The 18112-nt window shown below is 45.3% G+C and overlaps 1 protein-coding gene across 8 annotated transcripts in view; it reads right to left on the bottom strand.

The window, feature by feature from the left end:
* CFAP57 (cilia and flagella associated protein 57) overlaps positions 1-18112 on the bottom strand; it is a 123232-nt gene that overhangs the window by 102864 nt on the left and 2256 nt on the right. For 7 of the 8 annotated variants that reach the window (XR_006173197.2, XM_042845257.2, XM_008166679.4 and 4 more), the window contains exons 3-5: positions 7518-7834; positions 2715-3001; positions 2322-2529 (exon numbers count right to left, since the gene is read on the bottom strand). Coding sequence is in view for 7 of the 8 variants with exons in the window: in XM_042845257.2 (XP_042701191.1) it covers positions 2322-2529; positions 2715-3001; positions 7518-7834 (812 nt within the window). In the remaining variant the exon portion in view is untranslated. Of the gene's footprint in view, positions 1-2321; positions 2530-2714; positions 3002-3437; positions 3838-7517; positions 7835-18112 lie in introns of those variants that run through there. The other variant, XM_065553649.1, reaches the window with a different exon arrangement.

Here is an 18112-nt window from a genome sequence, read left to right as displayed (position 1 = left end):
AGGTTCTGGGGGGGCGGTCAGGGGATTGGGAACAGGGAGGGGGTGTCCTGGGGGGCCTGTCAGGGGGCGGGGATGTGGATAGGGGTCAGGAGGGTAGTCAGGGGACAGGGAGCGGGGGGGTTGGATAAGGAGGTGGGATCCCAGTGGGCAGTAAAGGGGGGGGTCCCAGGAGGGGGTGATCAGGGGACGAGGAGCAGAGAGCGGTTGGAGTGGGAGTCCCGGGGGGGCTGTTGGGGGCGGGGGTGTGGATAGGGGTTGAGGCAGTCAGGGGACAGGGAGCAGGGTGGGTTAGATGGGGGCGGGGGTCCCGGGAGGGGGCAGTCAGGGGACAAGGAGTGGGGGGGTTGGATAGGTTGGGGGTTCTGAGGGGAGCAGTGAGGGGGCGGATAGGGGGTGGGGGCCAGGCTGTTTGGGGTAGCACAGCCTTCTCTACCCAGCCCTCCATACAGTTGCGCAACCCCGATGTGGCCCTTGGGCCAAAAATTTGCCCACCCCTGCTCTAGGAATTATTTTGGGGAAGTTTTATTGCCTGTGTTATACAGGAGGTCAGATTACATGATCACAGTGATCCCCTCTGGCCTGGGAATCCTTGCGAGACAGAATCAAGACCCCCCACCCTGGGCTACCCTTCCATCCCACTCACTCAGAAAGTGATAACTCTCTGGACTTTCTCCCCGGAGACATGGATCCTACCAAAGTCACTTACTCTGAGGGCTTCTTCCCTGAAGTCATTCCCCCAATCTGGTTCTCCCCAGGCTGGATCCTTATTCCCAGACTACCTTCAGGCTATTTGCTTGGAGGCTAGCTTTTCCCAAGCCTGTCATAGAAGATTACTTCTCCACTGCTATCCTTTCCTTTCAGGCCCAGTCACAGGAAACAACCTCCCTCCTACAGCTTTCCTCCCCATCTTATTTCTCCCACCCCTTTATGGAATCATCCAACTCTCCCCCAGCTGGGTCTGATAATTGAATGGAGTCACCTGATTCCCAGTCAATCAGGATCAGTTGGGAGGTAACATCTTTCACAGGTGAAACTGAGACCAACTCCCCTTAAAGGACCAGCCAGCCTGTGACACACATACATAGCAACATGTATATATTTTAAAAATCCTACCAAAACAAAACACTCCACTGCACACACTTCCCTCCTCCCCCCCCAGGGAAAAGATGACAAATGTTAGTCATGTTACTTAAAGCACTACTGGAAGGCATTCAGATACTACACTGATGAACACAACGTAAGAACCTATGTAGATTACAACAGGCTTCTCTGGTGCCAAGACAGTCTTCAGTATGAAGGAAGCCACAGTTACAGCACTATCCAGAGGCAGCAGCAAAGTCTGGGGACAGAGGGAACCCCATGATCAGCAGACTCTGAGGATGAAGCAAGCCATTCCCACACAAGAATAGCTAGAACCAGGCTTCAGAAGATCCTCTGACTTGGGGCTGAATGAAGATGCTGATCCTGTCATCAAAGGCTTCCATTTCCGAACTTTAGGGGACTTGGAAGCTGATGAAGACATACTGATTTCCTACACCGGAATGCGGCCTTGTCCCAACGATCTAGCTTGTAAGGCCTTCTACATAAGGAAGGCCAAAAGCAGAGTATGTCTGTCCTTTCAGACAGAAGATATAAAGGCCTGATACAGTGAAAATTGGTCCAGGTAAACAGACTTCTGTGTGGTACATAAATTAGTGGATATGTGGGGTAGGAAACACAACATATACCCAGTCTTTTGCTCTGAGTTGGACATGACCAGTCAGAATCATCTTAAGAACTGGAATCCCCAATAGCCCAGGATCTAGTAAGACTACCTATATCTAATACAGCTTTAAATAATAAGCAAAAACTCTGGAAAAAAAACAAAGATCTGCAGCTAGCTGTGAAAAGAAAGGAACTGAGGTGGTTGGGAATGCATGCCCTCCTCATAACCTTGGCTCTGAATGTTTATATAGTCCCAGGGCACACAGGTTTCTTAGACGGTTCCTGAAACTCGGTGATGCCATGGAGGCCAGTCCCAAAAGCAGGACTATGCAGAGGCTACCTTGAAGGAGAATGACTGTCATTAATTCTCTGTGTGACCTTGGATAAGTCACTTCCCCTTCTATAAATGCTGACCAACCTCTTATGGAACGGTGAGGATTAATGTCTGTAGAGCGATTGAAAGATGAAGATCACTATAGAAGTATTGAGTATTATTATTACCTGGAGCAGATGTAAAACAAAAGGGCTCTTAAACTGAAACAGCTAAAGTCTGAGAACTGCAGCCTCTTAGCTGCTTGGAGAAGCCCCTTCTGCCCCATTCACAGTCTCGCACCTACCCGGATTTCTCGGTTCTCCCTGTAACCTTCCTTCTCTTCAGTCTTCTCAAACAGTAGAACAACTCCTGGCCCAGCTGAGCATGCAAAACCTTTGGAATAAGCAGCAATGGCAGAGATTTGAGGGAAGGAAGCCTGCTGTTGGCCAACAGCTTCACAGAGCATCTCACTGGAGAGATCAGGGGAACTGGCAGTAGGAAATTCAATGAGGCTAAAACAGGAAGAAAGTTATTACAATCAGCAACAACCAGAGAAACCCAATCTAGTCACAATTAGGTCAATATAGAAAAGCCTCCATTCATTCTTTCCCTAATAACACCTGAGGGACCTAGTTTCTGCTGTGAAGGATCTTTACCCATGAGATTTACTCTATCAGTAATAACCAGGAAGATTTACCTCTCAGATTCATGTGCCAGCTCATCCTTTTCCACTTCACTGGGAGGTTCTTTGCATTCTATACTTGTCTCCCAGCGCAGATCTCCAGACTCAAAGAGAAAGAGTTTGCCTGTGTCAGTGCCGACCATAACCCTGTCCTCGGTGAGCCAGACATGGGACAAGTAGTTTTGAGGCTCTCCCCTCTGAAAGTTGGTCTGTTTCAAGGTTCCCTCAGTGTATCTGAAAAGTTTAAAAATGCCATTTCCAGTGATACAAACCTGGGTGTTATCCTGGGGATTGAAGCTCACCTGGAAAGCAGAAAAGAGAGAAGTTATTTTTACACAACTATGTTCATGCATAGTACTTTACCAATAAATAAAGAGACATGACCCCTGCCCTAAAGAGCTTACAAAATAAGATACAGGACCACAAGGAATGACAAAAAAAGTCACAGAAATGTATGGGAAGGACAAAGATTACAACAGGAAGAGAGAAACTGTTGTACTTGCACATCCTGCATATTCCATTTTCCTCTTTTCTGAGTTGTACAGATAGCTTTTACGTATCATAATTATTTTTTATTAAATTAAAAGTTTTGCTGGATTTTTACTCCCTCAGAGGGCAGAAAGAGGTGACCAGCACTGGAAAGCTAACAGAAAGGAGGGGGATTTAAAGGACACAGAGGTATCTCTCCTCAAAGAAGAGAATAGACAGGGAACTGTAAGGATGAGAAAAGCAATTTACCATTTGGTATATTAAATATACTACTCAGCAAAACTGTGGGGTAGTGTGCTTCTTGGAAACCCTGAATGGAGAGATTATTAATTGACAGTGTGTCCCAGGAAGTGCTATTCCTACACAATGTAGCTCTTTAATTTGCATAGTTATTGTTAATCCTGCTGAAAGGTGGAGGAGCAGAAAGAGATATTCCTTTGTGGAATGCTCATAGCAGGGTTTACCCAGAATGGCTTAGGCTCCTGCACTGAACCCTAACCCTCAGTTTCTCCTTCTTCCCCAGTTAATCAGACTTTACATTGCAGTTGTCTCTCTCAATAACCCTCCCCTCTCCAAGTGTCTAGTTTACTAACAAAGTTCAAAACACAAATCTTTCCCCCAATCTTTGTAGCTGGCTCACAATCCTTGGTGCAGGATTGTCCCTGTAAAAAATTTGATCTCTCTCAGGCCTTCTACTTAGGAACCCTAAAGAGTTATCACCTGCTGCCTGCCTGCCTGCCAGCCAGTCAGCTAGCCAGCCAGCCAGCCACTCTTTCTGACTGAACTCAGGCTGCCCTTATATTTCCCAGCAGGTCTGATTTCTAATCACATACTCCCATCACATTACCCCTGCTGACATTCCCTTCACCTGGGAAGGTGAATTAAACTTGACACTGAAGAGGCAGAGTGCTAAGCCCATGAAAGGGCCAGCTCACCTGTGACATAGAGCAAAGAGTTTTCAGTCAACTCTTGCTGCTCTTGAGTCACAGAGTTCCCATGCTCCCTGATATTTCATGTTTTACACAAGCTTGCTAAAGAGTTTAGGATAAGCAATATGATTCCATATTTGCAAGTTGATTTTTGTTAGCTTTTTGTAAGTATTACAGATTTCAGGGTAATTCTTAAACATATTTTTCTTGAACACCCTCGCAAAATTTATTTTTTTATTATTATTATTTTTATTAACAGCACCGTAGGTATGCATGATTCTAATGCCAATTAAAACCTGGCAGGATCCATCATGGATCAAACTGCAAGACTGAGGCCCAAATCAGCAAAAACAGATGGAGAGAAAATAACAAAAAAACAGGCTGCAGGTAAGGTAAGGATGAAATTTATGCAAAATAAAATCCTAATATTACTTTGTGTTGTGGTGTAACAATCACATTAGTTCCATTTTCTTGTTTCTGAATTTTTAAAAATATTTGTATTGCATTTACTTTTCAAAATCCTTTCATATGCAACCAGATTGGGGTGGGCAAACTTTTTGGCCTGAGGGATGCATCTGTGTATGGAAATTGTATGGCAGGCCATGAATGCCTGGTGAGGGAGGGGGACTCTATGGGGTGTATCATGGGGGGGCTCTATAAGTGATGTTACTGAGGTGAGGAGAGAGGGAACTCTTGGGGTGCGGCATGGGGGGGCTCTACAGGGGTGGTACCGGGGACTCCTAGGGGCCCTGCTGGCAGTGACACCAAGGCGGCCATACGCGGCACTGTCACGGGTGGAGGCACCCTAGGTGGGATGGGTGCGGCCCCTGGGCAGTTTCAAGGCTCTTGAGGGTGGGGCCATAGGAGACCAGGAGGGGATTTGGCACGCTGCCACATGGGGGCACGGGGCTGCCACGTAGGGGTGGGTTCCAATCCCGGAAACAGTGTGGTGAAGTCACACCTGCACAGTGTGGCTCTGCATGCCAGAAGATGGTGCTCATCAAGGGAATTCAACTCCCACCTGTTCATGCTCTCTGTATGTGTGTATATATATCTCCTTAATATATGTTCCACTTTATATGCATCCGAAGAAGTGGGCAGTAGCCCACGAAAGCTTATGCTCTAATAAATTTGTTAGTCTCTGAGGTGCCACAAGTACTCCTGTTCTTTTTGCGGATACAGACTAACACGGCTGCTACTCTGAAACCTGTCATCAAGGGAATTGTGAGTCAGGGGCTGGGGAGCGCCGGGCAGGCAGGCGGAGCGGGGCAAGCTCCCAACCCCGCTCCTCGGCGGGAGCTCGAGGGCTGGATAAAAATGTCGGACAGACTGGAATCAGCCCACAGGCCGTAGTTTGCCCACCCCTGAACTAGACAGTTCATCTGTTCTCCACACAGGAACATACATGGCTCATCTACTTCAGTATCCTCTCCTATCTCAGACAGTGACCAACACCAGATGACTCAGAGGCAAATCCAGAACCCCACAATAAGTAGATGTGGTGTAATCTGCCCCATCAAGGTCTTCTTTTGATCATCAAGTGATCCATCCCCTGTCGTTCATTCCCAGCTTCTGGCAAACAGAGGCTAAGGACACCATTCATGCCCATCCTGGCTAATAGCCATTGATGGACCTATCCTCCATGAATGTATCTAGTTCTTTTTTGAATCCTGTTATGGTCTTTTTGAACCCTATTATGGTTCAGGAAACTGATTTAAATAATTAATTTTAATCTTGTGTTGAATTTGTACTTTTTATTGATTCTCATTGGTTGATAACCATTAAACCATGTTGCTTTGCAACTAAATACACCTTTACACTAAATTTGGTACTACTTTTTGCTAATCAGGACAATACCCTATAACTATCTCTATCAACATTTAAGCAGTTTCAAAAAGTGTGAGGGCTATGGCCCCTCTGCCCCGCCCTCTGGTTCAGGTGCCACTGCTGTAAGATATGAATACATCATCCTGCTTCTTTCCAAATACATAACAAATATTAATTGAATACTTCTCCTTGTTCTGCATCATGACTGACAATTTCACTATCATTGTCTAGTATTAGATATAAGATTTAGCTTAGCTGATCTCTTTAGCTTTCCTTATCAATTGTCTGCATTTCCTAATTTCAAATTTGTACTCATTGTTCTAAACTGCTCCATTTTCCCATCAGTTATATATTATATGTAAATTTATATTTCATTGCTGTTTTCCCTTATCCTCTTTTTAAAACTTATTTCATTATTGTAGTATGAGGATATGCGGGAATCTTATATAGCATATTTTAAACCTCCCAATTATCATTCACATTTTTCCCTTCCACCCAGTTTTGCTCATGGTTGCTTTCAGGTTTGAGAAATTGGCAATTTTAAAGCACTAAGTATATCTATATCGCTGGCTAGGATTGAATTGTTTTCACATAACCAATGAAATTAGATAGTAATCACCTGCACCCAAGCAACCATCAATTTTTATGTCAGTGATTAGTTCATCTTTATCCATCAGAATGAGATCTAATATAAAATTACTTTTTGTGTTAGAAAGCCAGCATCTATTATTTTTAGAACTCCAAGAATGTTTTACTAGAGGTAAAACGAGACCTCCAGCATGTCCTCCAGCATGAAATTCCCCATGACAATGCATTTTTTCTTTCTAACATTATAGATAAATGTTTAAGGAGCTGCTTATCCTGGTCCCTTGTCTGATGTGGTCTCTATAAGGAATCCCCACCATATCCCATCTTGTGATTTAATATGTTAGAACATTTATCCATAAGCCTTCCAGGTCCTGTTCTTCTGAAATATCAATAACTCTAAAGCAGGTAATTGGCTCTTTGATGTAGAGTGCCACCACCCCCTTCTGTCCATTTTATCTTTCCTAAATATAGAATATCACTATTTTATGGGATTTTATGTTAGTTTTTCCCCTTGCTTGGAGGCTTACATGTGGGACATACCAGATGATTATTTGAGGCTTTTGTCTCTAGTTATTTTTTTCCTTTTGGGTTTTTACCCCTCTTTGACATAGTCTGAGTGGTTCGCCTACTGTTCTGACAAATGCTTTATTACTTTATTATTTACAAAATTTTAAAAAACAAATTATAGAGACATTTTTAGGAGGAGAAGTTGTTGCCTAACCTCAATTATCGTAGAAAAAGTTGGCTTATGTAAACTATACATTATCTGGTGTAGAATGTTTCTATTCTCATCTGTCCCAGGATGTCACCCAGTTAGGTGAATGTAGTGTTGGTGTGCTTATACAGGGACAACTGGAAGAAATGGTTTCTTTTACAGGACAGTGATTTTGTTATGCTTATGTACTCTAACAGAGGTTACCAGAAAAGGGGGTTCCAGTTATAGGACAGCATTTTTTCTCTGCCCAGGCAGTTTCTCCAATGTTACCTGATAGACAGGGTTGTTCTGGATGTCGGCTTTGACAATTGCCATCATTCTCTGCTTCTCCCACATCCAATAGGCAAGGTTTGACTCGGGTGGTCCGGTCTGGGCCACCAGATACTTAGAATCAGGAGAAAAGGCTAGGCTGACAAATTCCTGAACAGGGAAGTCAAAGACACTAAGTACTTTCCGCTTTTTACATGGGACAGATGACAATTCATAAATTGTGATAGTGGGTTTCTCTTGCACTATCTCAGAGATGGCCAGGTAGCGTCGATTTGGACTCATGGCCAATGCTAACATCCCCTGACTCTTCTCAGATCCTGTCAAGCAGAGAGAGAGAGAGAGAGAGAGACTCTATTAACCCAAGTGGGAAGGAAGATGATGTTGTGCAGGAAGTCAAATGTGCATAATTAAACGCCAAAAAATATATTGGAGTGCTAAGATTTCATAGATAAACATTCAAAAATCAGGAAATGTCAGAGTTAAGGTTGCCCATGCAAATTCTGCTTCTTGTGTGTATGTAACACCGACAGACCCCAGTTGTTTGCGGGTGGGATCAAACCTGGGAACTTCAGAGTTAAATGCATGAGCCTCTACTGCATGAGCTAAAAGCCATATGGCTATTAGCTAAGGCTGTAGAGCAGACTCATTATAAGTGGTCTCGGTGCCACTAGATGGGACAGAACACTACACATAGGAGGTGTGTGTATTACACATATACATGGAGGCTATGTCTACACTTGCGACTTACATACCTACATGTGCACTGTTGTGCCATAACCCCTCCGTTATCCACATCTGAACTCTTGAATCATGTGTGAGAAAGCTAGCACACATGAAGGGTGTGGGTATGCATATGCCTCCTCAGTGGCATGGTCCCATATTCCTGCTACACTACAGTGTGGATGAGTGTAAGGGATGTGTTACAGGTCCCAAGTTTCAGTAGTCCTCCAGGCCCATTCCCCTAATGCATTGAAGCCTTTCCTGCCTAACCCTTACTCAATGTATAAAGGTTCGGGGCCCTCTGTTAACATAGACCATGTTCCCAGAGCAGCTGCCTGGTCCACCAAGCACATCCAGGTGCTCATCAAAGTGTGGTCGGAGTATAACATACTCCACAACTTCATCTGGAGCAGCTAGAAGATTCCCCTGTACCGGAAAATTTCACGGAGGCTGGAGGAGGTGAGTATTTACTAGACTCCATTCCTGAGGCTCCTGTACTAGAAGGTGAAGGACTCGAACAGTCACTCGAGGAGGGACCCTTGTGCACATCCATGTTGGACCAGATACTCTCCAGGGCTCCTAGTACAGAGCCTGAAATGGCTCACAACTCCCAGGGTGAGGAGGCAGCAGGGACCTCAGAGCAAGTGCCAGAGGAAGCCTAGGAGACCCAGAAGAAGAGGATCAAGTGATTTTAAACCTTTCTCTAGCAGAGCCAGTAGAGCAAACCCCATTCCCCAAGCCAAAGAGCCAAAGGAGGACCCCAAGCTGCAGGAGGAATCAGAATCCAAGGCTGGTAAGTTTTACAATGGACCCTCACCCTCCCTGCCAATATCTCCTCTTGGTCTGGTGCTATATATCTGAAACCCAGTCCCCACAGTGCGCCACCCTGAAAGCAAGACAGGGCAATAAAGCAATGATTTTATTGAAATTCCATTAACCACTCCTACAAATTTAGCTGAAGCTATACCAAAGATTATTAATAAACTGTCATTATGCCTCCGTGTCTGTGCATTTCTCAGCCAGCATGCTGTCAGCGATAGTCCTGAGCCACGTGGACCAGGTGAAAGGGAGGAAAGATCTGGGTTTGGAAAGAGCCCATTGGGATAGGACAGTTGTAGAAAATGTATGCTTATTCAAAAATTAAAAAAACAGCAACCCACCCTCCCCTTCCCCTTGCCTTCCTGTCCCTTTACAAAGGGAAATGTGCAGAAGGCTGGTGTGGGAAGGGGTGAATTGGTTAGGTAAATGAACCCTTTGGTTGTCTGAGGAACATCACAGCAGTCCTTTCTCCATGTGAACATTAGAAATGTCTTTTACCATTTGCAGTTCCTGGTGCCTGGATACTCTCTGCTTTGAGCCATGCCGCAGAAGCTGGAAGAAATGGGGGTGGATCGAGGATCAGCTTTGGTGGTTGCACAAACACAGGGCCATGCCCCTTTGCACTGGAGAGTGGCTTTCCATGTTTACTGGAAAGTTCAGGGAACAAAATAAAGTTTCGGTGTGACTCTTTCTTTCCCTGTCCCTCCCCCTGCTCTTGGCTGGACACAGGGGCCAGACTTTCTGGCAATGCAGGGTGGGGAAGGTTAGGGGGTGGTGGGGATTCTTAGTGGTTTGCTTTTCCTTTTCCATGAGAACTCCATCTGCTAGCTTAGAATACAATAAATTTCCTCTTGAATTGCATCCCAGTCCTGTAAGCATATTTCAGCAATTTTTTGGTGTAGCAGAAATTCAAACTGGTTCTTCAGGTTCAACAGCAGTGCAAATATGCTTAGTCCACCTTCATTCAGCAATATGTAGAGGGGTGACCATTACCAGAAATATCTCTCTGGGATGGACTGCCAGCTCTCCCCAACAGGACTGGAAAGCCAACCCTCTTTTCCATTCTAGTACCTTGAAAATGGCTATGTTCTCCAAATGATGGGCCACCTTTAAGAAATAAATTGGTAACTGGTAACCTAGCCCCTGAAACCATAACCATACTGGCCCCTTAATACAGTGCAAGCATTATAATTTTTTAAAAACATTACTACAGGTATTTTACCATTATTAACCTCTGCTCCTTCCTCGGGGGCTGCAAAAGTTGCCTGACAACGAAGAAGGCATCAGAAGTCGCATTTTCTGAAATGTTAAAATTATCAATATTGTGGCCATCGGCAGCACAGCTATGTTATGTGTGGGGATTTTTTACCTTCCTTCAAAGGAAAAGGGTAGTATAATGGTACCCTTGTGTTTGAATTGGCAGGATCTTCTGCTGCAAAGAAGGAAACCATTCTACAAGGAGGGCAGAAGCAGCACTCCAGAGACAGCAGAGGCAGACAGAGAAGGACTTGCTTATGGCCATGGACAGAAAGAACCAAGCACAATTTGAGTTCCTCAAGGCACAGAAGGATTAGGTTCTTAGGCAGGAGGCACTGATGAACCAGTTCCTGGAGCAGGATGCATGCCATGGGGAATGGGAGTATGCCCAAAAAGAATTGGCTCATTCCCTAATACAATCACTCATTCAACTGGCAGTGGAATGCATTCAGGACCTGCCTGCTACCTTGGTTGCTGCTCTTTTTTGAGAAAACCAGCTATAATTTCTGCTACATGGCTTATGGCAACAACCTGTGGATAGATGACAGTACTGATTGCCTGGCAAACCTGTATAACCATCACCCCAAGAGTGGACTCCCCAACCTCATCCTGGTTTGCAACTGATAGCTGTCAGATGTTGCTAGCTTCCAAAGGCAATAGCCAATCGTTTCTGCATACATATGGGTTTCTGAAAACAAGTGGTCCAGCACTGGAGAGTGGGTGTAAGCTCCTTGCACAGGTCCATGAAGGCCTGGATCCTCATTTGGAAGTTTTGAAGCCAGTAGTCATTATCCAAAGTTTTCAAAACAATGTGCTCCCACCACACTGATTCTCCTGGATTGGAAATTGGGCATACTGTGGCACTACTGTCAGTGACAATATTTGTTCTATGGGACTACCGTGAATTATCACTCACCTTCTTGGTCAGCCATCTTCGGTGTGTCAGAAAGCTCTGGCCTGATTCCATCAAGTATCTAGTGAATTTGGTACTGCACCTCATGAACATTTTTCCCATGACAAGTAGCAGCAGAAGAACCACATCAGCCAGGACTTGCTCCTGGTTTTCCAGCAGAAGGGAGAGGTGAGTGGGACCTGCCATCACAAAATGTTTGAAGGCAGGAGACAGTTCCAGCAATACACAGCAAGGGAATTCGTAGAGTGTCTCCTGTTATGCACAATACTCTGGGATATTGTCCCTGAAATGGCAGCACTAACATGGCAAACCCACAAGGGGAAGTGTGGACGAGGGTATACATGTGCACCCATGCCGAGAACAGCATATGTGGACACGCGGTCCATGCACTAGTAGTACATCGACAACTACCTATGAATGCTCGCAAGTGTAGACATAACCTAAGTTACAGACTTTGACTACACAATCACATACTAATTTCTCAAATACACTAGTTCATCACATTTTTTCTATAACCTTAGATACACATATCTAGCATCTTGTAACATTGTTTTCTTTCCTATATACTGTTATTTTCATCTTTCATGTTTTTATTTGTGTTATTGTTTATCATTTTGTATTGTATAAAAGTTTTCCATTTTATCTTTGACTTAGAGTAAAACTCTCATTAACTCCGATGGGGTCAGGATTTCACCCTGATAATTTTTACATACATTATGATTTCTTTAAGGAATTTTTTTTAGTAATTTGGTCAGCATGCATTTTACAAGGTATTTTTCCTCCTTTGGAGACAAATATACTTCTGGACAGTAATTTATTTTAGAGACACAATACCCTCTCCTTAGTTAAGGTTTCAACTAGGTCCCATAATAAACCTTAACTTTTGCCCATCCATTGTTAGAGGTTGTCTACAAGGTTCATTAGTCTGCACTAGTGAGGTGTAAACTTTAGTGAGCACTGGGGAGTCGTGCATTAACTGGCCCATGTGGACTCTACCAGCACACACTAAAGTTTTCTAGTGTGCGTTAATGTAGTCCTGTTTTAAACAGTACTACAAGCACGTAGAGATAAAATCAGAAAGGCTTAAACAGAAAATGAGTTTCACCTGGCAACAGGAATTTCCCTACACCCATCCGGGGGTGTGTGTGTGTGTACACCCCCCTCAGAATTTCCCCAACACCCCCCCCCCCCCCGGTGTTAAGAACTAGTTACATGCAGTGTTGCCAATTTAGTAATTGTTTGGAAATTTGAATTGAAATTGAAACATTAATACACTCTGTGGCAAACCCAGGACTCATAGACTTTAAGGTCAGAAGGGACCATTATGATCATCTAGTTTGACCTCCTGCACAATGCAGGCCACAGAATCTCACCCACCCACTCCTGTAACAAATCCATAACCTATGCCTGAGTTATTGAAGTCCTCAAATCATGGTTTAAAGACCTCAAGGTGCAGAGAATCCTCCAGCAAGTGACCAGTGCCCCACGCTGCAGGGGAAGGCAAAAAACCTCCAGGGCCTCTGCCTATCTGCCCTGGAGGAAAATTCCTTCCCGACCCCAAATATGGCGATCAGTTAAACCCTGAGCATGTGGGCAAGACTCACCAGCCAGCACCCAGGAAAGAATTCTCTGTAGTAACTCAGATCCCACCCCATCAAACATCCCATCACAGACCATTGGACATATTTACCTGCTAATAATCAAAGATCAATTAATTGCCAAAATTAGGCTATCCCATCATACCATCCCCTCCATAAACTTATCAAGCTTAGTCTTGAAGCCAGATATGTCTTTTGCCCCCACTACTCCCCTTGGAAGGCTGTTCCAGAACTTCACTCCTCTGATGGTTAGAAACCTTCGTCTAATTTCAAGTCTAAACTTCCTAATGTCCAGTTTATATCCATTTGTTCTTGTGTCCACATTGGTACTAAGCTTGAATAATTCCTCTCCCTCCCCAATATTTATCCCTCTGATATATTTATAAAGAGCAATCATATCTCCCCTCAGCCTTCTTTTGGTTAGGCTAAACAAGCCAAGCTCTTTGAGTCTCCTTTCATAAGACAGGTTTTTCATTCCTCGGATCATCCTAGTAGCCCTTCTCTGAACCTGTTCCAGTTTGAATTCATCCTTCTTAAACATGGGAGACCAGAACTGCACACGATATTCCAGATGAGGTCTCACCAGTGCCTTGTATAATGGTACTAACACCTCCTTATCTTTACTGGAAATACCTCACCTGATGCATCCCAACACTGCATTAGGACAAACAGCTACAAAGGGGGGTGAGGGTAGTCATTAGTCCCAGGGCGTTAAAAGGCCTCTCCCAATCCACTGAGGAGAGATAACCATGGGAAATAAGGTGCAGCTGGAAAAGGGTTACCAGGGAACTAATTAGGTTTAGCTGGCTCCAACTGCTTGAGACCTTTTTAAACCCTCCCTGGGGGGAGGGGAAAGAGAGTGAGAGAAGCAGGGAAGCTACCAGTAAGCTAGGTGCAGCAAGGCTCTGAACCTTTCCAGCAAGGAAGGCTGCACTCTGTCCCCAGAAGGGAAGAAAAACAAGCACAAGGGACTGACTGAGGGAAGGAATAGCCAGACCCTGTGCTACCTATGAGGATTTGCTTTGCCCAAGCCTGAGTCTCCAAGGCTAAAAAGGACTGAGCCTGCTGAGGAGAAGAAGGTACTTTGCCACAACACTTTAAAAGCATATAAAGTGTATGATTAAAATACGTGTATCTGAAAAAGTATGAACATAGACTAGCTTCCTTATACAGCTGTTGTTTTTTATGACAATGTCAGTGCATTCATTTCGGTGATGTTGGCCAACCTAATAATTTCAAATGATGATTTGTAAGCAAAGCCTAATTGAGCTCTCCCTGACAGCTAGCGATGGGCTGGGGGGAAAGGCTTCAGGACCAGATTGTATTTACATTTACACCTAATCTACCTAGGCATCCAAGAAACAAGATCTGTGTTGCCCAAGTGATAGATTTTGGCTGGGGTTGGGTTACAAATCACTTGAATGTGCAGGGGTGGCGGGGGGGGGGGGGGAAGAGAGGAAATGTTGTTATTCTTATGGTATGAGTAAAGGGACACACCCCCTGCTGGACCCTATCCCCTGAGCCCTAAACCCACCAAACCTAGCTGAATCCCGCCACGTGAGGGTCACCCCATCCCCATTACCCAGCCCGCTTACTTATACCCATGACTGTCTCTACCTCCCGTATGGGTGATAGACCCTCACCGTTTATCGACTGTCTCCTGATCCCGCCCACCGGTTACCCACCCCTCATTGGGGACATTGCAGTGTGTATATACTATGTGTGCTGCCCAGCCCCAAAACACCAACATACCCCCATACTCTGTATGTTACCCCCAATGACCAATAACTAACGCTTCAAATTTTCTGTATCGTTTATTTTTTTTTTTAAATATTCTCTAATAAAATTTAGAACTGTACTTAGCCTGTGCTGATTGAGAGCATCACAAGAGAGGGTGGGGACCAGGTGTTTTGCTTGATGGTCTGCCTGAGTCACAAGTACTATTTGACCTGCCCCTCTCCACTGTTTAAAGATAGAGCTGATTAGGCTCCATAGATAGCCTTTTGTTTTGTTAAGTGACTGCTACAGCTGAAATCACTGATAATCAGGTCTAAGTGCTGAGACCTGCTGTGGGACAGTGTTTCTGTGGCAGAGATGGCCCAGTCTGCACTAGCAGCGAGGTTCCCACACTGAGAGCTCAGCTGAAATCACTGAGAGCCGGTTGGAACCTGAAGAGACCAACTCACAGCAGTCACAGTGGCAGGTGGCAGCAGAAGGTGACAGCACAGGGCCATTGGCAACAGAGTGATGGAGTGAATGGTGGTACAACAAACAGTGGCCAAAGCGAACAGTGAGCAGCTGGAGGAATGAACAAGATGCCTTCTTGCCCCCCACCTGGGAGGTGAACTCATGTGACAGCACCTCTGAACTTTGAGTCTCCACTGACCAAGGACAACACTGCTGAGTGTTAATGAGGTGTTAAGAATGCTGGAGACAAAACACAGTTTGTCTTCCCTGAGGATGCTACAAACAGCCTCTGACTCATGGCTGCTATGACACTACAGGCACATGTGACCAGGTCACCTGGTACGGGACTCCATCTTGGGATACCAGTGTTTTTCCACTGACTGGTGTGGGAACCAAGCTTTGAAACAAAGGGTTTCCGCCATATGCTAAAGCTGCATAAGGCAGGAGAGTGACATCATCGTAGTTCTTCACTGACTCCCCGCCCAATGAGACTCCTGGAAACACCTGATGAACAAAGACTGAACTGGGGGGAAGTGCTGGACCCAGGCTAAAGGGATTTTTAGCCTGTGAAAGAAACCCTTGGGGATTCCAAGCTGTAAATTAGTGCAGCTTGCTCCTTAAGAGTCTGAAGCCTGCTTGCATCACCATTTAGGGTAAAAATTTGCTATTCATATCCGATATATGTACAGTAAAAGCTGTTTTATCTGGCACTTCATCAATCGGCAAGCTCTATAAACCAGCATTTCTGATCTTTGTTGAAATTCCAGTTAAACCAGCACCAACCGGACTATAATCTGGCATGTTGGGGGACTTGGGTGCCGGTAAGTGAAAAATGCCAGTTAACTAAGAGGGAGGGAGTTTAGATGTGGGAGGGGGTGTGAGGCTGGGGGTTGGGGTGCTGGAGGAGGTGCAGACCGTGGGCTCTGGGAGGGAGTTTGGGTGCCGGAGGGGGCTCGAGGCAGTGGGTTGGGACGCAGGAGGGGGTGCAGGGTGCCGGATCTGGGGGGCACTCACCTCGGGTGACTCCCCGCAAGCGGTGACCTGTCCTGGCTGCTTCTAGGTGGAGGTGCAGCAGGCAGCTCCGCACCTCCCCCACCCAACCCCGAGTGCCAGCTCTGCAGCTCCCATTGGCTGGAAACCGCGGCCCATGGGAGCTGCAGGAAGCGGCGCCTGCAGGCAGAGAAGCACACAGAGCCGCCTGCCATGCCTCCACCTTGGAGCAGCCGGGACAGGTCACTGCTTGCAGGGAGCCACCCAAGGTGAGCACCCCCCGGATCTGGTACCTCACACCCCCTCCTGTGCCCCAACCTGCTGCCCTGAGCCCCTTCCTGCACCCTAACTCCCTCCCAGAGCCTGCGCCCTGCACCTCCTCCCGTGACCCAACCCCCGGCCTCACACCCCCTCCCGCACCCAAACTCCCTACCTCTTAGTTAACCGGTATTTTTCACTTACCGGCACCCGATTCCCCCAACATGCCGGATAAACCAGCTTTTACTGTAGCATATCAAGCTTAGTTTGCGTGTTTTATTTATTTGCTAGTAATCTTCTTTGATCTGTTTGCTATCCCTTATAATCAATAAAGTATTTTTGTAGTTAATAAACCTTTTTGTTTTGTCTAAAACCAGTGTGTGTGGAAATCATAACTTGGGACTGAAAGCTGTTGTATATTTTCTCTCCACACTGAGGGATAGGGGAGAATTTCATGAGCTTATGCTGTACTGTTCTCTGTGCAGTGCAAGATGATATCATTTTGGGTTTACACTTCAGAGACTAAGTGCATGCCTTAGGAACTGGGAGGTGCCCTAGCTGTGCCTCCCCATGCAGAGCTGATCACAGCATCTGTATGTAACTGCAGCTGGGTGTGTCCCTACCTGTATTTGTGCAGGCTGGAGCCTGGGAGAGGGCTTGGCAGGCTGGTCACAGCAGTATAGTGTAAAGAGAGCCCAGGCTGGTGGGTCAGGGGGGTTCAGTGGTACCCCAGTTCCAGGTGGCACCCTGGGGGGAAACCCATCACAGTAATATCTTTTATTGAACCAATTTTTATTGGAGAAAGAGACAAGCTTTCAAGTGCCACAGAGCTCTTCTTCAGGTCTGTGAAAGGTAATCAAAGTGCCACAGCTAAATACAAGATGGAACAAATTGTTAGGCATAACAAAGTACTCTACTTAGGAAGGAACAATCAGTTGCACATACACAAAATGGGAAATGACTGCCTTGGAAGGAATACTGCAGAAAGGAATCTAGGGGTCCTAGTAGATCAGAAGCTAAATATGAGTGAGCAGTGTAACACTGTTGTAAAAAAAGCAAACATAATTCTGGGATGTATTAGCGAGAGTGTTGTAAGCAAGACATGAGAAGTAATTCTTCTGCTCAACTCCTCACTGGTCAGGCTTCAACTGGAGTATTGTGTCTGGTTCTGGGTGCCACATTTCAGGAAAGATTTGGAGAAAATCCAGAGAAGAGCAACAAAAATGATTAAACGTCTAGAAAACATGACCTATGAGGGAAGACTGAAAAAATTGGGTTTATTTAGTCTGGAGAAGAGAAGACTGAGGAGGGGGACAAGATAACAAGTTTTTTCAAGTACATAAAAGGTTGTTACAAGCAGGAGAGTGGTAAACTGTTCTCATTAACCTCTGAGGACAGGACAAGAAGCAATGGTCTTAAATTGCAGCAAGGGCGGTTTAAGTTGGACATTAGGAAAAACTTCCTGACTGTCAGGGTGGTTAAGCACTGGAATAAATTGCCTAGGGAGGTTGTGGAATCTCCATCATTGGAGATTTTTGAGAGCAGATTAGACAAACACCTGTCAGGGATGGTCTAGATAATAATTAGTTCTGCCATGAGTGCAGGGAATTGGACTCTATGAACTCTCAAGGTCCCTTCCAGTCCTATGATTCTATGATATTAGGAAATACTTTCTAACTATAAGAGTAGTTAAATTCTGAAGTAGACTTCCAAAAGATGTTATGGAATCTCCATCACTGAAGGTTTTTAAGAACAAGTTAGACAAATACCTGTTATGAATGTTCTAGATGTATTTGGTCCTGCCTCAGCACAGAGGGCTGAACCTGAGGACCTCTTGAGGTCCCTTCCAGTCC

This window comes from Chrysemys picta, chromosome 8, assembly GCF_011386835.1.
Source record: "Chrysemys picta bellii isolate R12L10 chromosome 8, ASM1138683v2, whole genome shotgun sequence".
NCBI classification, from domain to species: Eukaryota; Metazoa; Chordata; order Testudines; family Emydidae; genus Chrysemys; species Chrysemys picta.
The sequence above is the reverse complement of the archived record's forward strand: the minus strand, read 5'-3'. Positions and strand labels throughout refer to the sequence as shown.